This window comes from Miniopterus natalensis, chromosome 6 (genome assembly GCF_054644295.1).
Source record: "Miniopterus natalensis isolate mMinNat1 chromosome 6, mMinNat1.hap1, whole genome shotgun sequence".
Taxonomy (NCBI): domain Eukaryota; kingdom Metazoa; phylum Chordata; class Mammalia; order Chiroptera; family Miniopteridae; genus Miniopterus; species Miniopterus natalensis.
Window position 1 is genome coordinate 62078006 of NC_142086.1, and position 26310 is coordinate 62104315.

The 26310-nt window shown below is 37.1% G+C and overlaps 1 protein-coding gene across 3 annotated transcripts in view; it reads right to left on the minus strand.

Annotated features, from left to right (window-relative positions):
• NAALADL2 (N-acetylated alpha-linked acidic dipeptidase like 2) overlaps positions 1-26310 on the minus strand; it is a 910351-nt gene that overhangs the window by 309225 nt on the left and 574816 nt on the right. For all 3 annotated transcript variants that reach the window (XM_016218033.2, XM_087818309.1, XM_087818310.1), the window contains one exon: positions 25245-25395. In XM_016218033.2, the coding sequence (XP_016073519.1) occupies positions 25245-25395 (151 nt within the window). The remainder of the gene's footprint in view (positions 1-25244; positions 25396-26310) is intronic.

Genomic DNA, 26310 nt, shown 5'->3' on the forward strand with positions numbered 1-26310 from the left:
ATAACATTAATAAAATGAATGGAGTTTTGCCAAATAGAATCTAACACTTATTACATTTCACCTACATGGCCTTGAAAAATACGGTTCACTGAAGTCATTGCATGAGGCAAGCTGTACAATTTATAGGTTTGTAGCACGTTTACTGAACACATTAAATCATACTCCAAACTATGTGTAATTCACATTTTATTGTTTCAAAGCTGCTTTTTTCTCCTCAGGATAACTATTTATATGCTAAGTTATTCTAAGGTTATCTCTTTCTATTTTTAATAAAGAAAAGCGTACCAAGGCTGTTTGCACGTGTGTGAAAGTACCCACTATCAGAAAAAAAAGAAGACTGGATTCATAGCAAAGCTAATTTTATTTAAGTTAACTTTATTTTAGGAGTTTAGAGTCTCAATAAAAGACATGTTATTTTTGAAAGTAGGTAATTTTTTTTTCAGGGGCCATTGAGTTAACAAGAGGAATAAAGGGTAGAGGAAACAACCTACTCTAACCCTTGGTTCTCCCACACAGACGCCTTAAATTGACAGACTCTCCTCTCTAGAAGAATTTCCTGGTAGCATCCTCTTCCCACCACTCTCCTTTCCCATTTATCAAACACAACCCTCACCAGAAACCTTAGCATGAGGAAAAGAGATTCATGATGTGGGCACAACGCACAGAGGACGACATAGTGGCATCAATGTCCTGATTCTGGAATCTCCCACCCTAATGCCTGTCAAGGACCCTCTGGAATTACTGCTCTGACTGCCACAGAGCCCTTTGAAATATCTTTGCTTCTCAGAGTTTCAAGGGTTCAAGTGAATTTTCAGCGCATCACCCAAACAAGCAGAATGCAGCCCAGTCTCCATTTGGCATTTCCCGCTCAGCTGCTCTCCCCGCACCTTCTCCTCAAGGTAAGGGCTTACTTGAGTGGGACTTCATTTTCATTGGGCTATAAGAATAATTTGTTAGAGCCCTAGCAGGCTTGGTTCAGTGGTTAGAGCACTGGCCTGCAGACTGAAGGGTCTCGGGTTTGATTCCTGGTCGAGGGCAAGTACCTCGGCTGCAGGCTTGATCCCTGGCGCTGGTCGGGGTGAGTGGGGGAGGCAACCAATCGATGTGTCTCTCTCACATCGATGTTTCTCTCTCTCTCGGCCCCCCCTTCCACTCTCTCTGAAAAGCAATGGAAAAAATATACTCAGGTGAGGGTTAAAAAGTAATAATAATAATAATAATTTGTTAGAAGCAGCACAATTTTTTTATTGAATTTACATGTTTATCTTGCCTGATATTTTAATTAATGATGAATGATGAAGTAAAATAAATAGAGGGCAGGGGGTAGCAAAGCAAAAGCAAAAGCAAAAAAAAAAAAAAAAAAAAGACAAGAAAATAAAGTAACCCGGCCTATTAAAATAAAGGGAAAAGATATTCTTTTCCGAATGGAAGACTTTATTAAGAACTAATAATGTTATTATTTTTTCTCTTTTTCCAATCAAGCCCTGGATTTGTAACTAGGAAGTATGAGAAACTATAAGGGTGACTTCAGTGCTTCTTAGGAAGTCAAAAATATGGAAAAAGGCCAAGTGATTAATGATAGCGATCAGTCTCTCTGAGAGTAGAATATGGGTGATCCATCTTTCCATTCATCCCGTAATTATGTGTCAGATACTGTGCCACACACAGGGAGCACAAAGATGGAAAACAAAATTCAATCTATGTCCTCAAATGCCTGGGAAGTTCAGCCAAGGGTGTCCCCTTCCACTTGGCCCACTGCACATGCTAACCAATCCCTAGTCGGAAAGGAAAGCACATGAGTGGATAGGAAGTCTCCAATTACTAATCTTGATTTTGGGTTTCATCAGGTTCTTGACATAGTTTAAACTAAAGGGATACACTGTTACTACGGTAGCAGTGCAAACAGTGGGGTTTGGACTTCCAGCCTTCCTGCTCCAAACACGGAAATCATAAACCTGTTTCCCCAAGTTTTCTTAAGTTCACCTTCACAAACATATACCCAGAGAAAGAACAGGAAGAAGTTAGAGAAAGTGGTGTTTGTTCTCTTAAAGAAAGAGGCATGTTTTCTAAAAGCACGCTCTGCATAGACACCTGCAGTGACTTTCCACAGCTCTTGGGATGAAGACAACACTTGATCCTAAGATCGCCTACAAGTCACTTAAATCTTCATCATAGCGTGTGCTCATTGCCTTCTCAGCACACTGCAGTCTCAGTGCCCCCTCTGATTTGGTTACTTTGTCATACTACCTCCTGCCCCAGGGCCTTGGCACATGGTCTTCCTCCGCCTGAAAGGACTCATTCCTCCTTATTCACACAGTCCCCTCTAAGTATACTTCAGATCCAGCATAAGCTTCCACCCTGGATCTTCCGTTATGGGTTCGGATGTGCTGGGCATTTCTTTTGCAGCCCTCTCCCAGTAGACTGATTGATTAATTTGTGTGACTAAGATTCTCTGTCTTATTCTTACTCTTAAAGGATGGGGCCATGTTTGTTTTTGATTATCCCTGTATGACCAAAGCACCTATCTGGAACAAAGAACTCAGTTTTTTTAAAATCCTCACCTGAGGATATGTTTTATTGATTTTTTTAGAGAGAGAAGTTAAGATGAGGTCATACTAGCTTAGCATGGGTCTTAAATCTCACTATAGAGACAGACAGGGAGGCCCAGTAACATACAGAAGGAAGACAGCCATGTAAAGCTGGAGGCAGGCATTGCAGTGATGCACTTAGAAGCAAAAGAATAAAAGGACTACTGGCAACCACGAGAAGCTAGGAAGATCTCGAAAGGGTTCTCCTCTAAGTCCTGAGAGGATGTATGGCCCATGACTCCTTGGTTTTGTGCTTCTGGCCTCCAGCACTGTGAGAAAATAAATTTCTGTTGTTTGAAGGCACCCAGTTTGTGGTACTTTGTTAGGGCAACTCTAGAAAACTATTACAGAGGTCTATGATAATCCTCTACGACTGTTTTTAGAATTAGGAGCATTGCTGAGTAAGTGAGGAAGGATATGGATTGTGTATATGGAACTGGCCTTTTGAAATCTGCACAGGTCTTTTTACACCATCAAATCTCACTGTGCTTGTTCTGTGTGTGAACCTAAATTTATTTCAACTCTTTAATGAAACTATGACATAACACCATGATCAAGCAAGCACATAGACTAAAACAATATCATTGTCATTATTATTATTATTATTACATGCGTGCAAGTTGTGGTGGGTGTTAACTGTAACAGTGCCTACTTTTTTATTCCCCTTTTCCTCCTGAGCAAAACTGTGTGGTTGTGTAGTATATACCCTTGTAAAAACTAAAAGTAGCTGATTCTATCACTGTTTCCTTCTCTCTGGCTCTGAGTATAATAGAAAGCTTAGGGGTAGACCTAGTATATTTAGTTGTAAATACTCCACTTAAGTGTATCGTCAATTTACATTGCATCAATTCTGCTTATAAAATGCAAAGCATAAACTTGCTCTACCAGTTAGTAGATCCTGGGCTAGCCAACTGGAAAGAGATCAGATGATCCAAGGCCTATTTGGCTGAATTCATCACTTGACAAAAGGGGGAGATGTCAGCAGTATCAGTTGAAAGCTGAAAATTAATGCTGAGGGGAGCTTAACAAGCCCTGAGTCACCAGCCTCCCAGTTCCGGGGGCTGCTGCTGTTGGAAGGGAGCCCAGGGTAACAGCAGAAACAGACTCTGGAGTCAGGAGCCGCTTGACATTGAGCAAAAGGCATGCCTGCTTTGCTCCTTATTTTCTTCATCTATGAAATTTTAAAAATAACACTTGTGTTAACATTACTTACAAGTAATTATTTCTTGTTAATTATTAACAAATCTCATATTAAAATTTAGCAAGACTAAATTTGTTTAAAGGCCCAACACAGTTTCTATCATTTAATAGGTGCTCAATAAACAGTAACCCTTGTAATTGTTTTTATTTTTTTTCACAGGTGGTGGTTCAACTCATAAGACATGCTTAGTTTCCTGTGTGGATTCAGAGGGTAGCATGTTTCCCGCTTCTAACAAGCTCTTCAAACTAAACTGTCAACCTCAGTTTCTTCACCTGTGAAATGAGAAAGTGGAGGTAGGCTCCTGGCAGCCCTCATAGCGTATGATTTTAACCTCAGCACACAGGAGCTGAAAAATGCCACTATTCTTTCCATCATTCTGTCTTAGGCTCATTGGACCATCTAGACAGAATTTTTAACCACTCACATATATAACATATATATAATGTTTACTTCACTAGATTGGTAAGAGTAAATCTTTAGTTTTCACTATGCATCTTTTGTGAGGTGAATATGCATTTTGATTGAAATAAAAAAAAAATTCCCATTGTCTATGATGGGGTAAGAGTAAAGAGCATTGGGGTGTGCTACTGGGGTAGACGGGCAGAAGAGACAGCATATTGAATGTATATGATCCCATTAGGTAAAATAATACATCTATGCATATGTGTGCATAGATACATATATTTATATGTGTTATAAGTATATTATGAAGATGAATGAAAGAGTGAGCATTCAATATCACTGGAGGTTATCTCAGTGTGGCAGAGCTGCAGAAGGCTGTAACTTTCTTCTTTATATTTTTACCCACTGTTTGAATTTCTGTAATGAATATGCTTTATTTATATATTCCGTAAAATGTAATACAATTACATCCTTGACATAAGAAAAAGATTTACATACTACACTCAAATATGAAAAAAGAAGGGAGGCTTGATTTTTAATTGTATTGCAGCTGATATACACTTTCTAATGAATCTCCTTTGTCCCTGGACAATTGGAAGAACAAATTTGCCAATTAAAGAAACATCAGTCTGTCTCCTTCATGCTATTTTAGGGGGGGGCGAATTTTCAAGGATGGTGTTTGGTTCATTCAGAAGCTCTGTATTGCCCTCATAGATTATGTCGGGGTCTTCCAGCATTTTTCAAGACCAGGTGGCAATTTTGCTTGTGTCATCTGGTTATTAAATATCCTTTTGCCAACTGCTATGAGAGTCATTGGATGTAAAAGAAATATATACACTTTTTTCCAACTCTCCTCTGGAATCTCACATTTCACTTGAGAGTTGAACTCACCTCTCCTCCGTGTGTAAACTTTCTAGCTCTCAGTCGCACAGCTTAGGCTGCCTGGCCAAGATTCTCTATTACAGTGCTTTAGGTTCACGGGGTGTCCCATGCCAGCTCAACAGATTCTGAGCTCTCACATGCCACATTCACCTGGCTCCATCCCATGCTGCACAAATGCTGAGGAAGACTTCTCCATGCCTCAGGGGGACTTCTCTTTGCCAACCACAGCACAGAACCATTTCTCTTCAACTATGACCACCATGTAGGACCAAGTTAGAGTGGTACCTGCCAAGTGATTTCTTTCTAGAATCCAGGAGACAAAAACACCATTCTAGAACATGCTCTCACTTTCACTCTCTCTCTTTTATCTCCCTAACCATGAAAGGTCCTTGCTGTTGGAAAGAAACTTTCTTTACATCATATGCTTGTTCTCTAAGAAGTGGCATTTGAATTTCTCCTTTCCAGGGTCTAATGTGGTAGGGAAGTTAGTAGGGGAGAAATTGATCTCAAAAGGGAAGATATATCAGAAGATATTTTTAAAACATTGTCTCTTTAATATTATTTAGTGAAACACACATTTACTGAGTACTTCATAACAGTCCGCTATGGCATTAAGCAGCTACAGTATTAATCATGATTGAGTGTAATACTGAATAACGGAATATATAAAGTACTAGAACTTTAGAAAAATTACTCAATATAACAAAGCTTCATTATTATTATTGTCATTATTATTATTGCAAAATGGTGACAATGCTATCTAACTAGTTTACTTTGGTTGTACAATGTGATGAGTATGGGTATAGACTTTGGAGTCCAAAGATTAGAATTTAGTCTCAATTGTTCCACTTATGACCTATGTAATTTTGGGGAAACCTACTTAATCTCTTTTGTCTTTAGTTTCCTCCTCTGCCAAGTGAGGATTCATATTAGCAATAACAATGAAAATGCCTCCCTCATATGCTGCTGTGACATTCAAAAAGTAAATACTTGTACAATATTTACTAATGTGCTTGGTATGTAATAAGCACTCAATAAATGATTTGTCAAATATTAAGTGACAAAAATGAATATGAAAGAATGCAGGAATTGCTGACATGCTTCCTAAATCTAGTTTATTATGCTGCCAGTAGTAATAATATACTATCCATATCTACTTCTCCAATCCAACATTTTAAAGTCATTTCCAAATTATTTTCATAGTTTAAATGACCCATTAGAGTAGGATGAGAGGGAGGGGGGAAGCTTTTTGGCAGCAGACATGTTTCTTATAACTATAGCCAACTACAGAGCTCCTCTGGGCAGAATAAACATAAAGTGAGCATCTGAACATCCTGTTGCATGAATTTACTGGGCTTGGCTTCTGCTCTTACCACTGCTGAATTGCAGGCGTGCTGCAAAGTGGAAACAGTTAAGGCAAATGAAAGGAAGTGCAGCCCAGGGCAATTGTTGGGGAAGGTCATCAAGGAGGCGTGAGCGCCGGTTTGACTCCTGAGTTGCACCTGGTCAGCTGGAGGCTCCTCGCCCACGCTCCTGTTTTTGGAACGTGCTTTCACTTGCCTTAGCTGCCCCAGGGACACAGCCTGACACACTAATATGGTATTGAAACTATCTGGACTGGATACATACCTAAACCAAGGTAAGACTCCTGTACAGAAACTATGAAGATTTAGCAGGCAGGTGCAGAGGTCTACTTGTCTTTTGGGTACCCGAGACAGGCCTCAAAAGTCCCCTTGCTTATTAAACCTGCCACCTTCCAATCAGCCATTTTTTGGTCTCTCCCTGCCCTCTCTCAGCCGGTTTTGGATTGCACTTGGGATGCTTCCAAGGAGATTGCGGCCCAACAGAATTGCTGATTTTTATGCACCTGCTAAAGAAACCGCCAAATGTAATGTGACCCACCTGGGTGCCAACACAAACACACTTTGACCTTTCTGCAGCAGTAGTAGAATTTTTCTGGATTTCATAAACTCAGTTCATGATTATGAGTGACCTTGGCAGAGAAAATAACAGATAGCTTGTCACTATTAAACTGCTGTTTTTGCAGAACTGGGTTTATAAGACAGGAATGACGTTATTTGGGAATTGAGATAAACTCTGGAATCGTGCAGCACAGAAAGAGGAAGGTGTTGGGGTTTTTTTAACCAAAACTGGTTCAATTGCCTCTCTTTCCCTTTTACAGATTAAAATGTAGGTCACTCTAATACTATTTCCATTCATTATACCCTCACATTCAATTTGTTATTCTATCTCTTTCTTGCCCTTTTACTGCCCTCTTTCACTTTTAATACTTTCTAACAGAAATTTTATTTTTTAATGTTGCGCTGCATATACTGGGTATTTTCACTGTAAGTTCTTCTTTATTGATTCCCCCCCTCACTGTTCTAGTTTGATCATTGGACAAAAACAACAACAAAAAACATAACCAACACACACAGCCTTCTGACAGGCATGTAAAGGATGCACACAGGATAAAAGACCATGTGGCTCAGTGAACTAAACAGCACCAAAGAAACTTAGGTCGTAAAGGGTCTATCTTAGTTTCCTTGTTAATTTCCATAATTTAATCTATTATTGGTTTCTTGGCTATCAAATTGGACCATCAACACATTTCAGAAAGTTACTTATGCTATTATAATTTATAGCAAAGCTATTTTTTAGTAACTGAATAATTTGTTACAAAAATAAAATGGAAATGGGTTGTAGGTGGAGAGTCGCCATATTCTAATTCATTCAACCTCAATTTTTTCACCTGTGCAATGGAAAAACTCTATACAACTCAGGGCATCGATTGCTCTGAAAATTATTTGGCATGAGGAAACTTAGAGAATGAATAGTGGTTGCTATTTATTATTAACATAATTCTATCACTCAGTGTTTTTCATGCATAGTACAGGAAATGTACAGTTAAAATTATGAAATTGTTCAATCTGGGGCATTTAAAAAATATCGTGCTGAATTTTCCTGCACTAAAAACACACATGTAACAGATCAGTACCGTATTGTATCTGACTTCTCTGTACGGAATAAAATACAAGCCAAGCTTCACTCACCTGGGTGATTAGATTTCAGGCATGATGACAAGCTGTATCTAAGGACAATAGCAGTTGCGAAGGAGGGATTAAGCACCAAAACAAAACAGACAAAGAACAAACAAAATAAAGGGATGTTTGAAGATGGAAAGAAGAATAATGGAGAATATTTTAATACACTGTTATTTCTTTGGCTTCTGCCAATGTGAAAAATTTATGTAAGTCAGAGTCACTATTTCAGTTTGTTTTGAATGTCTATCTTTAAGAATTAACTATAAAATATCCAGGCTATCTCCTTAGACTTACTCTGTACAAACAGCACTTTGTATTATTTGAGAAAGTGATATTACTTTAATATATATACACACACACATACACATATATATATAATATATATATGATAGATGATAGATGATAGATAGATAGATAGACAGATAGATAGATAGATAGATAGATAGATAGATAGATAGATAGATAGATGATAGATAGATAGATAGAGATAGATAGATGATGATAGATAGATATAGATAGATAGATGATGATAGATAGATAGATGATAGATGATAGATAGATATAGATGATAGATAGACAATAGATAGATAGATAGATAGATAGATAGATAGATAGATAGATAGATAGATAGATAGATGATAGATAGATAGATAGATAATAGATAGATAGACAGACAGATGTCCAAAAAGAATTCCAATGTTTCACAAGTAACAGGAAGGAGTATTTGCTTCATCACTGGAACAACAAAGGCGGCTCCCCATCAACTCCAGTGACCCTCTGCCGCCGACAGGATAAAAGGCGGCCTATAAAATCAAGTGCTTTGCGGTCTGACCCCACCTAACAGTCCAGCCTCCACTCCACACAACTCCTTATCCTCTGTTCCAGCCACACACAATCGCAAAGTACCAGTTTCTCTTTGCCTTGGTGCTGTGATTGTTTAGCTGTTTTCTGGAACCCATCTCATACTTATACTTTATTTATTTATTTTAAATATATCTTTATTGATTTCAGAGAGAGGAAAGGAGAGGGAGAGAGAGAGATAGAAACATCAATGATGAGAGAGTCATTGATCGGCTGAGAACCCACAACCCGGGCATGTGCCCTGACAGGGAATCGAACCCTGATCGCCTGGATCCTAGGTCGATGCTCAACCGCTGAGCCACACCCGGCTGGGCTTATACTTTAGATAAATTCCTTTTTGTTTTCCCCTCAGACACTCCGTTTTGAAAAGCATTTTATCCAAGAAATTTGATCCCCTGGCTGGCTGGCCACCAGCCACTCACCTTTCAAAATTTAGTCCAAGCTTCATATGGAAATGCAAAGTACCCAGCATAATTGAAACAAGAAGAGCGAAATTTAAGGACTGACACTTTCCTCAAAGTACAAAAACTCACTACAAAGTTACAGAAATCAATACAGTGTGGTACTGCCATAAGAACAGACACATAGATCAATATGAATAAAACTGAGGGAAAAGTAAATTTATACATGTATGCATAACTGATTTTCAAAAATGATGTCAAGGCACTATGGAAAAACAATAGTCTTTTCAAAAAATGGTACTAAAACAACTTGATATTCACAAGAGATAAATAAATAAACAAACAAACAAAAAAAATGAAACTGGACTCCTAAATCACACCATTTCCATAAATTAACTCGAAATGAAGCAAAGACCTAAATGTAAAAGCTAAAATCATAAAAGGAAACATAGGTGTAAATCTTCATGATCTTAGACTAGCCAACAGTTTCTTAGATCTGACACCAAAAGCACAAGCAACGAAAGAGAAAAAAAATAAATTGGACTTCATTAAAATTAAAAACTGTGTAACAAAAGACACAAACAAGACAGTGAAAAGACAATCTATGGAATAGGAGAAAATATTCAGAAATCAAACACTAATAAAAAACTCATACCAGTCATCAGCGAAAATATTACTCAATGGAAAACACATAGTTAAAGGATCTGAACAGACATTTCTCCAAAGAAGACGTACAAATGGCCAATAACCACATGAAAAGATGCTCAATATCCTCAGTCATTAGGGAAATTCTCATTAAAACCGCAGTGAGCTACCTCTCTATATCCACTAAGCTAACTGTAATAAATTTAATAAAAATTAAAAAAAAGACAAGAAAGAAGAATAAGAAAAAGTGAAGGAGAGATTATAGAAAAACTGGACACCTCACATAATTGCTGTTGAGAATTTAAAACAGCAAATCTGCTATAGAAAAAAAAAATTAATTCTTCCAAAAGTTAAATATTGTGACCGTATGACCCAAAAATACCACTTCTGGGTATATACTCAAGAAAGTTGAAAGCATATGTCCTCACAAAGACTTGCGTATGAACCTTATGTAACAGCATTTTTTGTAATGGCCAAAAAAAGGAAAAACCAAAAACCCTCAAGTATTCATCAACCGATACAGGGATAAACAACCTGTGGTATATCCATACAATAGGAAATTATTCAGCCTTAAGAAAGGTATGAAGAACTGCTCTATACTATGCCATGGGTGCAGTTTGAAGTTAGCATGCCAAGGGAAAGAAGCCAGTCACGAAAGACCAACATACTGTATGATTCCATTTGTACGAAATGTTCAGAGAGGGGAAATCCATAGAGACAAAAAGTAGATTTGTGGTTGTCCGGAGCAGGAGGGAAGAGAAATAATGCATACATTGTTTCTTTTTCAGAACAATGAAAATTTGGGGGGATTAGATAAACTCGGTGACCGTAGTAAAAAACAGCAAATTGTATACTTTAAAATGGTAAAGTTTATGGGTATGTAAATTATATCTCAATAAATTTTTTGAAAAGTCAGTCGAAACCTCACCTCCCTGTGGCCAACCGTTTAAGACAAGAAAGGTGTCCATCCTGCCCCTAAGCACCCCGTCCTCCTTTCCTGGCTCACTGTTACATTATTTTTAAATTAGTTCTCACGTATCTCTGTCCCTTCTGTATCTTTAGCTTCTTGATTAAGGAGACTGTCGCCTCCTTGTGCTTCGCTTAAAATAGTCACTTGAGAAATGCTTATTGATTGGAGAAAGGAGGGAGCCCTTAGGGTGCATAAATATATCTTGAAAGAACGAAGAAAACATGATCATACATATTTCTCCTCTACTTCAGCAACGAAAGTGTTGCTGATAGGCTTTCCCAACCCCAGGGTCACTGGAAGAAGCAAGGCTGCCACAAAGCTGCTCCTAAAACTCCTCTCTGGGAACCACCTTCTCTACATAGAACTTAGAAGGATGCTAAAGGTTGGCCCGCTGCCCTAGGGCCTGATAGGAAACCCTCCAGCAAGAGGGGATCAGGAAGCACCCGTGGGCATCACCCCAGCCCCTGAAGGCTGCTCCAGGGTGCGAGGGCAGGAAATACAGCGCGGTTTAGAGGGGCTGAACGGCTCAGTCCCCCCATCCTCGCCTACCATCTGATGTAAATTGCTTGGCCATCCATCCCTGCATTGAGAAGGATGGCCTACGGAAAGAGTCATATTTCATCACCATCTGACCCATTATATTCCAATGTAATTTTATAGCAGTCCCAATTAAGTAATATGTTCCTATTTACAAAATTTGTGGCATTTCTTCTATAACTACCTACCTACTAAATGGAAATATACATTTTTTTTTAGTTGTATTTGCCAAAATGATTCCTATCCTATGTTTTACTCCTGGTTTAGGGAAGAGAAAATAAAAATGCTTAGAGGTTTAGCAGTAATTGTGAATATCACGTCTCACACGTGAAACTCTTAAAAGCTTAAAAATACTTGTTATTTTAAATGGTGATGTGTAGAGGTTATCTTTCTTTCAGAAAACATCAGTGTTCAGATCTTAACACATTTCCTTATTAGTTTTAATCATTTTTCTTCCAAGAAAATGTTATCCCCCAAATGATAATTTTCCTTCTTTTACCTTTGAATATGGGGTCTATCCAGATAGGTAATAGATTCCTGTGGAAAGGGATTCTTAATCTGGTTTCCATAAGCCCACAAGGGAGTTTATCAAAAGACAGGTTTTCTAGGGGATCCATGAATCCTCTGAAATTATAGGCCATTTTTTAAAGTAGTTTTTTTGTCCAGTTCTTTGGAAAGAAGATACATTTCTCAAAGCTGTCAGCACCTCAGGTAATGATAACCACTTATTTTTTGGACCCCACATCATTAATAACAGTCACTCTTTTGTTCAGGAATAGTATGTCCACAGTATGAAGCTAGACACTATAACGAATTAAAGGCAAATATAAGGCATCGTTCATAGACTCGGGTATTTAATTGCCAATCAAATAGATAAGTCTTCTACTTCTTCATTTTTCTATACAACAGAGTGCATTCATGACCTCCAGGGTCCCTTCCAGTGCCAGAACTCTAAAACCATAAATCATTATTCACATACAGCAGTAAAGTTAAAAAGAGAGAAAAAAATAAACAACAAGGGACCTTGGTGAACCTTCCACACTGCACTCAGCCACCTGAGCCTTACAGGTCCCAGCTGAAAGATACCTAAGGGGGGTCACTGGCCCAACCCCCTCATTTCATGCAGGCTCTCTATCTTTTGATTAGTCTTGGCAGTCAATGTGTGATGTGACTGCCGCTGTTTGCTGCACTGATTCCTGAGATTTACCTTATGCTCCAGAAGTCTGCTGGAGGACAGCCTTGAACTATATGCCAGCCCCTGTGCCAGCACTGCTGTTGCCCACTCCCCTGGGTTCCACTGCAGGGCAGAGGGTGTGTTTCAGGGCCTGTCTCAAAGGCCTCCTGCCCCATGTCTAACTGCCACACTTGAACCCTGCGCCACACCAGCGCGGTCACGCTGAGGCCTTTCCCTCCTTGGGGCGCAGCATCCCAGCAGCCGGGCTCTGGCTCGCTCGCTTCCCTGGGCCCTCCTCCCTCTTTTCCTCAGTTGACCTGGCAGTGCCCCAGGGCTCACTCCCAGCACAGGGGAGGGTCAATCCAAACTTTCTTTAAGGGGAGCCCAAGGGAGTTTTGCACTTGAAGGGATCAAATTCTTGCCTTCTGAGAATATTGATTTGTATCTGGTTATTAAGAAACAAAAGACTCAGAAAGAATGTTGGACCCTCTCCCTTTCCTGCCCAAGAGATTCAGATGGAAAGGCCTGTTCCAGAAAATAAATCTTAGTTTATTCATCTTAGCCTGATTTGACTTAAATATGGTAGATAACAGGGGACCAACCAGGGAACTGGTAGCTAGATCACCCCTAGCGTCCCATTGAGGCAAAAATTGACCTGCCTTAAATGTTCCGCGTTTCCTCAACTACCTCTAAGTTGCCTACTTCCTTTGAAATCTCACATCCTGTCTCCCCATTTTCTCCTCTCTTCAAAGTGACCTATATACCCAATTTTACCTTATTGTCTTTGGAATTTTCATCTTACATGAATTCCCTGGGAATTAATATTAAAATTGTATTTTCTCCTGTTAATCTACTGTCTTCCATTTGTACTATTGGCCCACAGAAGAACTTAGCGGGTGTGAAGAAAGGTATTTTTTTCTTAATCCCCACACTCTCCTGTTCACATTTTAGTGACAGGGGTTCGCCTCATACCTGAAACTCTTTATACTAGTTCTAGGAACTCAGTCACTGGGTTTTTTTCTTGGTTCCTCTGCCTCTCCTAAGTTAATGACCTGTCCAGCACCTCTGTTGCTGTAAAACCAGGGCCCTGTTATACTTTTTATAATTTCCTCATGGGAACTGGACCCCGCTGCTGAACCCCAATCCTGAGGTTGCCCAAACTCCCAGCTTCTTTCCATCTGCAACTGATACCCTTTTCTATTCCATCCCACAGCCACTAAACATAAAGCCAGTTCTCTTAGCACTCATTTTAACTTAAGGACCTCTTTAAAGACCCTATCTCCAAATACAGTCTGAGGTACTGGGGTTTAATACTTCAGCATGTGAATTTGGGGCATGGGGGACATAGAATTCAGCCCACAATACCTCCTGACTGAATATAACCAGGATTCCATGGTCAAATATAATTGGAGAATCTCAGCTTTACCATGTCACCCAAATGTCTGTTATTTTACCTAGTTATTCATATCAACCCCTTTTACACTCACAAGTGTCCTGGTTGGTCTGTGTATTATATAGTTATCTTAAGTCTAAAGAAATGTTCTTGGTTTTGTCCAGTTTTCTCTAGTGTAGCAAAAGTCAGGCATCACTCTGAGTAAGGTTACTGAACAATAAGCTCGCCTGTGCTTAACAGTCATTTTAATATCAAGCTTAATATTTACTGAACTTATTAAATAATTTTTATTATTCAGTTTAATAACATGGATTCTAAGTTTTCTTGGAATATTAAAATGATGGAGACTTTCAAAGAGATACTATAGCAACAACTTATGTGTGCTTGTGGAGCAGGTGAAAATTTCAGTGAGCTGTATCCTAGAAATAATTGCCTAAGGCATATTATCTTTTTAACCCAGTGCTTGAAAATGTACATATCCATATTATCTAAAAAACTGACACTTCATCATTTTTCACAGGACAAAATTGCATTTTTTTATTCTGTCACTAAAATGGGAAAAATCAGCTGAGGGATGAGTTAGAGACCCTGTTTAAGAGTTTTGTTCAAATTTGAGTTTCAAAAAAACAGGTTTTTGAAGATGGATAGCAATGAATTGGAATAGGTCATGCTGAGTAAATGATTAGTTGGGATACACTGATTTTCTAGACTGTAGACTACACCAAAAATTCAATTATAAGTCTAATTACAACTTTAATTGTTAAACAATCAACTGGACTATTTTTTGTTGCTGAGTGTTTTGTTTCGTGCTGACTCATAAGCAGGTGCACCTGCAGGTGTTAACTTTGCCATCCCCATGTGACCTAATAGCCTTGCTCTTTCCTACTTTCTGTATTAGTACTTTTCACATCATATATTAAGCTAAAAACATGTGCAAAAACTAAGGTACAAACCATACATCTCTATGTAGGGCAGGAAGGATTTGTGGCAGGAAGGGAAAGGGGCAGGTGCCTCAGGCTAGCAATCACACAATGATTGATTGAATACTAGTCCTTCATGATACATAAATTTGGGAATTTCCCAAACTACAGTGCTTTTGGAATTTTGAAAACACATGACAATAATAATAGGTTTAAAAATTTTATACCAAGGAAATCTGTTTAGCTTATTTTAACCTTCCATCCCTTTAACAAATCTACTGAATATAATTTTGTAAGTATTATCAAGTCAAAATCCTGAGGAATTAATGAGAAGATTAAGGAGAAAAAGAAAGAAAGAAAGGCTTTTAGGATTTCCTGTACCAAGTACAAAGGAATAAGGGTATTCAATAATCATGTGGGGTATATACGTGTAAGTCATAATCTTTGTAAGTATACAGGTAGCATCATTTTATGTCACTGAGGTGTTACGGGAAAAATTCACTACCTTCACAGTTGCCACTAGGCAGAGCTAATTTTACATGCAAAAGAGATACCAAAGGCTGGAGTTTGGCTTATTACAAAAGCAGTCCACGTTTATGCTCCTGAAAAGTCTAACACTGAGATGGTTATATCTCAAAAACATAATATTCCAAAGATTTAATTTTTCAATTCTCACTGAAAAATTTAGGACTGAGTGAATGTCTGAGGATAGGCAAAACAAAAGAACACATTTTTTCATCCAGGATGCATCTCTCAAATGAAATTGTATGAGACGGAAATTTACAATGCCAGCAGCTTGAAGCAAATGCAATAACACTTTAAAGTGGCATCACAAGATTTATTTTTACATACTTAAAATTCAAAACCTCTTCAGAGAATACTGGAAATTGGAAATGTTTACTTCAGGAGCGCTCAACTATGTTTTGGTTCAACACTAAACTGTAAAAGAATTCATGAAGCATACCCAACATGTGGTTCTTAGTCAGCTTTTAAATAGATTTTAAATAATTCAAGTGGTAAAAAAGAAAAGCAATCTTTAATTACCCAAGATTGTATACAGAAAGGGTCTCACGGATGATCTAGAACAGTAGATAACCACCAAATTTTGTATAAAATCACATTGTTTTAGACATTTAATCTGTAGCACTCATCCAAAAGAACTCTCCTTAATGAAGGCAATGCTCTAAACTAACCACTTGTGGCTGGTATAACTGGATTTTTCAATTTTTAAAATTTTAATTCATTTTATTTAAAATTCAATAACCACCTATGGCCAGTAGCTACTATATTAGATAGTACAACTCTAGCCCTTCTAAGTTACAACCGAGAATGGAGTTAAAGCCACATTTCTGTAGCAGACATAGTAATGTCTTGTCCTTGTGTTCCATTTGCTCAGGGGAGAGCTAAAGTCATATAGTTCCATATCTTGATTTATTTAGCTATTTTTTCCAATTGAAGTAAAATACAGAAAATAAATCTAATTTCAAATAAATCTAATTGAAGATTAGATTTATTTTATAGTAAATGTGAAGTGAAGCTGTAAAGAAACTAAACATCTTTACTATAATAGGTTTTGCAAAAGGAGAAAAATACACAAAGGTCAAATACTGTATATATATATACACACATACACATATATATTTGAATATATGACTAATTTAAATATAATTAAATATATATTAAAACTAATAATAAGCTTTTATCTAGATGATGAGCACATCTTAAATGACATTAAATACATTTTAGCATTTTTATAGATACATAAAATAAATTATAACTGAATGATTGAAGAAAATTTAGGAAGCAAATGATAGTTAATAAAATTGAATATTATATTATTGGATACTGTTAATTTAGGGGAATAAAGAGAGATTGTTCAAGGGACCAAGAGATTAATATGAATAATTTGATGCAAACAAACTGGACAATCTAGAAGAAATGGATAAATTTCTAGAAACATACAAACTACTAGGACTGAATCATGAAGAAATGGGAAATCTAAACTGACAAATTACTAGTAAAAGATTAAATCGGTAATGAAAACCATGGCAATAATGAAAGTACAAAGTCAGATGGCTTCATTGGTTCATCCCAACACACATTTCAAGAAGTAGTACCAATCTTTCTCAAACTTTTCCAAAACAAAATAATTTTTTAGTTGAAAAAATAAAACAGCCCGGCCGGGCATGGCTCAGCGGTTGAGCATCGACCTAGGATCCAGGAGACCACGGTTCGATTACCGGTCAGGGCACATGCCCGGGTTGCAGGCTCGATCCCTAGTCGGGGGGGGGGGGGGGGGTATGTGTGTGCAGGAGGCAGCCGATCAATGACTCTCTCATCATTGATGTTTCTATCTCTATCTCCCTCTCCCTTCCTCCTCTCTCTGAAATCAATAAAGATATATTTAAGAGAAAAAAAAGAAAGAAAAAAATAAAACAGAATCTTTTTGACTTTGTTGTTTTTACTCACATTTTTGGTTAGTTAATTAATTGTTCAATTTATTTATTTTTTTATATGAAATTTCCATTTCTATAGGTAAAAGTACAAAACTGTACTTTGGAAAAAATATTGGAAATTGCATATGATTCTATCTAAATTTGTTCTGATTTTATATTGACACAGTCTAAACCTGTAGGTAAGCTTTATAATTTTACAATAATATTTCACCTTCAATATTACCCTCAAGCATATATTGAAAGTAGAAGAAAAACAAATAAAACTGAAGCTAAACTTTCTTCAGCACTAAATTTGGATCATTTGTCTACTGATGTCACAGCAAATGCAACTTATTTCCATAAATCTCAAATACTTCAGTTGTACGGTGGATGCAAAGTAATATTAGTGGAATCCTCTTTAGGTTAGAAGTTAGGCAACTTGGGATTTAATTGCTGCTTGTTAATCAAGTCACTTTAATGAAGGCTGTTTTTCACTTATCGATAAAATGTGGTAGTAAAAGCAGTTCTTTTGAAAAATCTAATAAGATAAAGAAGTGCTGTAAAAATGAAAAATTAATTATGTTGTTCCAATTTGCTTCTTACTGTTAAAAAAAATTGGTGTTTTTTCGGGGAGTTTTTTGTTTGTTTGTTTGTTGGTGGTAAGTTATATGACTTATTCAAAAATGTTGGATATTTGGGGATATCCTTATGGGATACATCATTGGTGAATAACCTCTCCCATTTTGTAGACTGTCTTTTCATTTCACTGACAGTTTTCTTTGCTGTGCAAAAACTCTTTGGTTTGATGTGGTCTCATTTATTCATTTTTTTCTTTTGTTTCCCTTGCTTAAGGATATATATCTAAAAATATATTACGAAGGGCAATACCAAATAATTTATTGCCTATGTCTTCTAGGAATTTTGTAGTTTCAGCTCTTACATTTAAATCTTTACTCCATTTTCAGTTGTTCTTGTCTATGGTATGAGAAAGTGGTCTAATTTCACTTTTGGGCATGTATCTGTCCAGTTTTTCCAATATCATTTATTGAAGAGACTGTCTTTACCCCATCATATATTCCTGCCTCTGTTGTCACGGATTAACTGACCCTACAGGCATAGGCTTATTTTTGAGCTCTCTGTTCTACTGGGCAGAGGACCTGAATAGACAGTTCTGGAAAGAAAACGTACAGATGACCAGTAGACATATGAGAAGATGTACAATGTGAAGGGATTGGGAAGTACGAATTTGGCAGTTACAAAGTGGTCATGGGGATGCAAAGTACAACATAGGGGATATGGTCAATAATGCTGCAATGACTATGTGTGGTGCCAGGTCCTGCCAGACCTATTAGGTGATTGTTCCTTAAGTTATATGAATGTCTAACCACTATGCTGTACACCTGAAACTAATATAATGTTGAATGTTAACTGTGGTTGAAAAATAAAAATTAAAGAAACAAAGAAACAGCAAACCCAAGATGGAATCACTTGCACCCAGGACAGCAAACCAACACTTAATTGCAGTTTCGGCCCCTCCCAGGAATGTGACCTTAAACCAATCAGTCTGGAATTTCCTGATGGACACTAGTGAGGTATTTGCCTGATAAGAACCCTACCTCCCTTTCCCCAAAGACAGGTGACTTTGCCTGAAAGAAACCTTTCTTTTCTTTTGCTAATAACTTTCTTGTCATGCCCAGGTTCTGCCTATAAAAACCTTCCATTTTGTAATTCTCAAGCATCTCTCTATTTACTATGGACACTATCCAACTCATGAATCTTTCAATACACCAATTAGATTTCTAAATTTACCTAGTTGATTTTGTTCATTAACATTTTATTCATTGTAATGGAAATTTATCAATGAATCATTTTCTTTCTGAGCAGTGGATTTTAGCATCCTCTTAGAATCACCATAGACTTCTATGGAAACTTGATTCCTAAACAGGTAGAGTGTGTGTTTAATTTAAAATAGAGACCTCCAGTACAATGAAAGAACATTATGAGTGACAGATACACTATATGACACAAATTTGCTATAAACAATAGTCATTCAAAAATGTCCTTTAAAAGGATATAATCTTAGACATTTACACAATTGGATATTTTCCTGTTTGAGACTAGAAAAGCATATAACCAAAATTATTTTTCAAAACAAAATTTAGATTTTTGAAAGGAACAGTGTAACTTTAAATAAGCTCTCTTCTCAATGTTGTAAATTAAACTTTCTGAAAAAATTCAAACAGCTTAACAATGAGCAACCCTTTAAGTGGTTTGAGGAATCAAGTTGAAGGACATTTCGTATAAATCCGAAGCCTTTGGAACACATACAAGAACCACCAGTTACAGTCAAACAGTAAAGATACAGACACTTTATTTTTTCTTAAGCAACTGACGAGGCATTTCATGCTGTGAATATCTCGTATTTGCTTTGACAACTAGGCATATATTTATATTTTCTGCTGTTCTAGTCAGGGAATAGTTTAACATTGTCTCAGTTGATTTAGTGCCAACTCAAGTCAGCCTTTCGACATTTGTCAAGTTAACTGGACCAAGAACACCCAGTGAAGGCTTGTCACGAATTACACTGATATTCTTTAAATGGTTTTGGTTGGCAGAGATGATGTCGGACAGTAGGTAAACAACACACAGATCCGTTGAATTGTAACACTGGGAATATTAAATATACTGTGTTGTTCGATACCCTCCACTAGAGTAAGACCAACGAAATGATTGACTTTCCTCTCTAGAATTTAAAACAAAGAAAAACAAAACAACCAAGATTATATCAAATAGAGAGAGGGACACAGACACAACACTATAAATCAGGATGAATTTCAGGAAATAGTGTATAGGAAGAATTAAGTCTAAGTCAAGATGAAAGAAATGTCTTGGATTTCAATTAACTAGTAGTCCACAGATTAGCCGGACAGTTGTCTGGAGACAGCACTAAAATGAAAATCAACTCTGTAGCCAACAGAATTTCAGAAGGTAAATTATTAAAGGAAGCATATGGAAATAATTTATAACTCTTATTACTATTTCTAGTCCTTCAGATATAAAGTGATCTTAATGCTTGGAAATTGGGGAAGAATTTTCTTTTCCATTTTTCAACATAGACCAAGTGGAGTACTCATTAAAGATATCCATTTCTCAGCTCCCTACTGTTATGATCGCTCCATATCTTTCGGATTATCTCTTTGTTTTGAGCCTCACACTATGTAGCTGATTGATTAATAATTTTAGGCTAAGTACATTTGGATTATAACTGATCACTGCTGCTATAATTATTACCAATTAATGTAAATATCTGTTTTTATGCCTTGTTTACCTGGGTCCCTAGCTCACAGGTTCAAGTTGCTTGTGTTTCAAACTGACAATAGAACTGTGCTACAAGCCTGCTAGAGTTCTAAAACCACACGGTCCTGGATGAGATTTGCTTGGATCATAATTTAAAGTGGCTGAAACATTTGTAGCAAGCTGGTAAAAACAGTTATGATGAAGTTTTTTGATAATTTAGACATTTAATATTTGACATTATTTGGGGAAATATCAAAGAAACTAAGAGAATAGATTAGACTTTTGTCATCTTAATATCTTAATTAGACTTTCAAAACTTTTTGAATCATTGGATTTTCTGTTATTTTGAGTGGCAGAAGAGATGAGAGAGAACTGACAGAAGCATTTAAGGAGAAAAAAATTCTTTTGTGAACAAACCTATCATGGATAAGTGCTTACATAGACTTTTAAAAAATTAATTTTAATTAGGTTACTTAAAATCAAGGTATAGCCCGGAATAAGAATCATCAAAGAAAAGTAGCCATGCTAACAGAACAAGTTATTCACTCAACAAATATTCACGGAGAGCCTACTGAGACAACAACTGGGTTGAGGGTCCGAAACGCACACGTTTCTCACTTCCGACCGAGGTGGAGGCAGCAACGTGAAAGGCAGCAAAGAAAGACGCTAAGGGAACAGCAACATGAGATCACCAAGTTCAGGTCAGCAGCCCCGAGGTCCCATTCAGATGCGGGAGATAAAGAATACATTTCTGTAGTTTTGTGGTTCTCAAATTTCAGTTGCGTCAGAATTACCTGGAGAGTCCCTTAGGGCACAGAAGGTTGGGCCCCTCCCTCAAAGCTCCTATATCAATGTCGGGTAAAGCTCGAGGTTTTGCATTTTCTTACTAAAATCTGTGGGCTATAGAGATAGACACAGGTGTAGATATTCCACGTTTCTTATTTTGAATAAAATATGGCTCAGAAAAGATAATTAATAGACTAAATGAAGTGAAAGTCTTGTTTTTGTTAAAAGAATGGTAAGATTCGTTTTTCGTGTAATACAAGCAAAGGTTATTTAAAAATGTTTACTCTTAGCACTAATTCTATAATAATCCATGAATATTTGAATATGCAGGGAGACCCACGGAGCAGAATTACCGTGTAGGAAGTTCCTGTGCTTGTGGGCAGTCCATTCGGATCACGTCCTGTGGAAGAGTGAGCGCCTCGGCCTTCTCTTTAAAAACACCTACTTGAACCAACACGAAATTCGTGGGATGCTCAGCAATCAAAGGAAATGAACTACTGATACATGCCACAACACTGCAGGCATTATTCTGAGCAAAAGCATCTGCACAGAATACACACATATTGCATGTTTCCATTTTTATCATGTTCTAAATTTTGGTACCATGAGGAAAGTGAGACTGGTGGTTAGCTGAAGCCAGTGATGGGGAGTGACTCTGAAGGGACTCAGAACTTGAAAGGTGATGAAAATGTTTTTTAGCTAAATAGGCATGGAAATTACATAGGTGTATTCTTCAGTCAGTTAAAACATGTGCATTTCAGTATATATCCATTTTATCTGGAAAAATAGCAAGGGGTGCTGTGGGTGTAAGGGGATGCATAGACAAAACATCCCCAGGTAGAATGTATATAGTTGATGAATCCTAATGAGGCACAGAGAGTTCATTATACTATTCTGTTTACTTTGCATATATTAAAAAACAAACAAACTAACTAAAATGACCTCTGGATTTTTGTCATTCTATACTACTTCTCTGGAACTTAATCATTAGGTTAGTTAATAAAACAAACTTCCTAAAACTGGAAAAAGAGGTAGTTTTACATTAATTCCTCTAATAATTATTTACCTGATGGTATTGAAGAGGTTAAATCAGATACTATTGTTCATTTTGAACAAATTCTTATTTGTAGTTTTTATTTACAATTCACAACCTGGCTTCTCCTTCTTTCTCCCCCCAAAATTTTTGAGGAGGGTTGCATTTTTTTTAATGTGATTAAAATCATTAAGACAGACACTTAAGAAAATTTCAACAAAGAGGGATAAGTAAATCAGGAACAGGGATATAGATCAATTGCAGTTAATCAGACATCCTTAGCATCCAGGGCAAAAAGAGAAATATAATGGGTTGTATCTTTTCCCTTCCTTTGTGTTATTTAAGGATGCATATGTACAAAAGAGATCATCTCCCCTGCTCACTCTGGCAAAAGAATTGTTCATGTGAGTAATCTATAAATACCTAAGTAATATAGTAGATGATATCATTTATTGAACTGTTATTTTGTCATTGAATCTAAAAATTCTGACATATTTTTTCCAAAGTGATTAGTCATTTTATCTTTGTTTAAGAATGTAAGTGGCAAGTAAGACTACTCATATCGTAAAAATATTCCTTTAAAAAGTATTCTAAAGGATTGATGGAAATAGAAAATCATCATTTCACAATCACCACAATAATAACTGTAATAGGCAAGAACCATTGATGGATGCTAACATTTATGGAGAAAAGTATGATAAGAGGATGTTTACATAGTCCCATATTATCTCTCCAGAAGACATTCATTAATTACAAAAGAAAAAAAATTGTAACTATACAGTGGAGAAAACTGTCAGACATCACCATAAACAAGGGATTAAAGTTAGCATCATGAGACATGAGACACAGCCACAGTATGCACTGTCTTATATGAAGCACCGAGAAGAGAATATCACTTCTTCTGCCAAAAATGCATAACCACAGTATAATCAGCAGAAAATATTGGGCTGGGTCAACTGAGGGGCATTCTACAAAATCAACTCAATATTCTTGAAAGGGTCAAGGTAATAAAAGAAAGCCTTTTAGATTGGAGAAGATTAAGCAAACAAGGCAACTGAATGTAGTATGGAATTCTGGATTGGATGTTGCAGCAGCAAAAAAAAAAAAAAAAAAAAAATAGTAAGAGAATAAGGAAATTTGGAATCAATTCTATAATTAGTTAATAGCATTGTATCAATGTTGATTTTATGACTTTGATCATTTTATTGTGTTATGTAAGATGTTAACATTAGAGGATACTGGGATAAATGCATACAGAGTAACTATATTTGCAGTTTTTTGAAAGTAGAAATTACTTGAAAATAAAAGGGGGGAAAAGCATCCTGAGATCACTGACGACTAGCCAACATTTTACTAGAGATGACTGAATTCTACATTTATGAAATGACCTGGGTCAAAATAATGTCAAGAGTAACGTTGCCAGCTGGGTAACTTGCTAACTTAAGCAGGGTATTCATAAAGTACCTCCTTTCCAGCAGCACTGCAGCCCACTGATTGTCACAAAGACTCAGCTGCCAGGTGCAGCCTCCTGAAGCTGAGGCATTCCGAACCAGGGGGTGAGAGCTTTTGCAAATAAGGCAGCTGGACTGAGATTTTTGATGCCCAGAAATTGCAGATGAGCACCTCCTAATTTTTATTAAAAAACTGTAGTAATGGGACAGTAGACTGCACAATATACAGATCAATGAGGTCCCAGATGAAATTCTTACATGGCTTAAAGGGGTATTTTTAGAAAACAAAGCAGTAATCAATATCCTCCCCCAGAAAAACACAAATTATCACTCGTACCTCAATTTACTTCTTTCTTGCAGCAAGTTATTGATTGATTGGTAAAGTCACAACAGTTCCACTTGAGTAAGATAATTAGTAAAGTATTTCGTGATATTTCGTTGAGAGCAAGAAAAATATTGGCAGAACATGTAAATAACTGCATGAATTTTGTGTTAGTTTAGATACGGACTGAAATGTCATGCTTAATGGGTTAGTATCACTCTGGACGAAGGTCCACAGAGCTTTATCCTCAGGCACATCTGTGTAAATGTATATCTGTCCATGACCATGGGCAGAAATTCAATGAGGCAATGAGCACCTTCCAAAATTACAACCGTCTTTTCTCTGCCACGTGACCCCCACGATCATGAACACAGCTTCCAGGGAATGAGAAGGATGTGTGCTGCCAAAGGCCGGCCAGACCAGTGAGATCCCTTCTCACAGGGAGCTACATGATTCGATCACATTAACTCCACTCTCCTCCAGCATCCTTTCTCACTACTCTATTCACCCAGCTTGACTATGTGCACCCCTAGGCTCTGGGCTTAAAGTTATTACAGCCACCCCAAAGCAGCAGACATTTCATGTGAGTGCTCATCACACAGGATGTTATTTTTCTTATCAGTCAATCAATCACAACATATAAAATAAGTTTTTTCTTTGTTCATGATACTGTAATTGATTAAGATTACAGCCAGAAAATCTATTATAGACTTTTAAACATATTTATTCCAACAAGTGAGTATAGTCTGTAATCTGAGAATTTTTTTAAAAATCACTTTTGAAAATATGGAGTGGTAAGAATTCTTTGATTTACTATCCCTTGCTTAGTTTAGGTAGCATGTACTTATAAATTACAACCTTGTAATGATTACAAGAATAATGAAGATTATCAACAAACTTACCGACACTTGGGTAACCAGGCGTAGAAGGGTCTCCTCCTGGATTCAGTGACACCATGAAGGTGTCAGAGCCAGGACTGGCAGTCTTTGGTAAATCACAAGGATCAATATATAGAAGGACACCTCCAAATCCAGCCTTTTCCAGTAAGGAAAGCTAAAAGAGAATAAATTATTAAAAATATTACCATAAAATATATTATCATATGCATTAAAAGTTCATATAATAACATCTTATGAATGTGACTGAGGTAAGATAACTTTCATTTCTGAATTTTTTGTTCTTTTAAAATAAACAGATACTTCAGACTTCCCAATTATCAAGCCCAGCCAGAGAGTTATCCTACCGGCCTCTCCCATTTTTTCTCTATCTCAACAATATTTAAGCAGTGTTCCTATAATGTCGATATTTGATTTCACTTGTCTGAATGTGGAATTTCTCCCTCTCTTTTTTAATTGGCCAAGTAGATCTGGAATTTCTAATTTCACAAGATTAGCAGATATTAACCACAGACAAGGTAAAAAGAGAGATGTTAGGGCCATTATAGCATGTCCTTCCCCAGAGCAGAAATCACTAGAGTATTCTGATATATTTCCCCCAGGGTTCAGTCTGACATACCAGTCATTAAAATGTTAAAATACTTACACACTGTTTGGCCAATAGCTACTGTCCTGAACCCCCGAAGGCCCCCCACTATACTCCTTACTCTGTTCTCTGCCCTGATGTCCCAGCCAAAGCCCCAGGTACAGCAACTGAGGGATATACACATAACAGAATGAGGGGCCTCCTCCTGAGGGGTCAGTTCCTGTTCTGTCTTTAACCATTTTGAAAATAGCCCCTGATTATTTGAGGCATATTTAATGTAAAGATTCCTCTCTGTTCTTTAATAAATACACCAAAGATAACTATGATGGGACAGATGAACTTGAAAACACCCCATGTTCTCTTTGTTTAAACTTGTAAAATTAATTTGGGGGGGGGGATTATAGAGCTTACTCCTCTTAGTGAGACTTACCTGATATGAAAAAAATAATAGTGATTTGCCAGTACTATTTGTTTCCCATGAGAGAG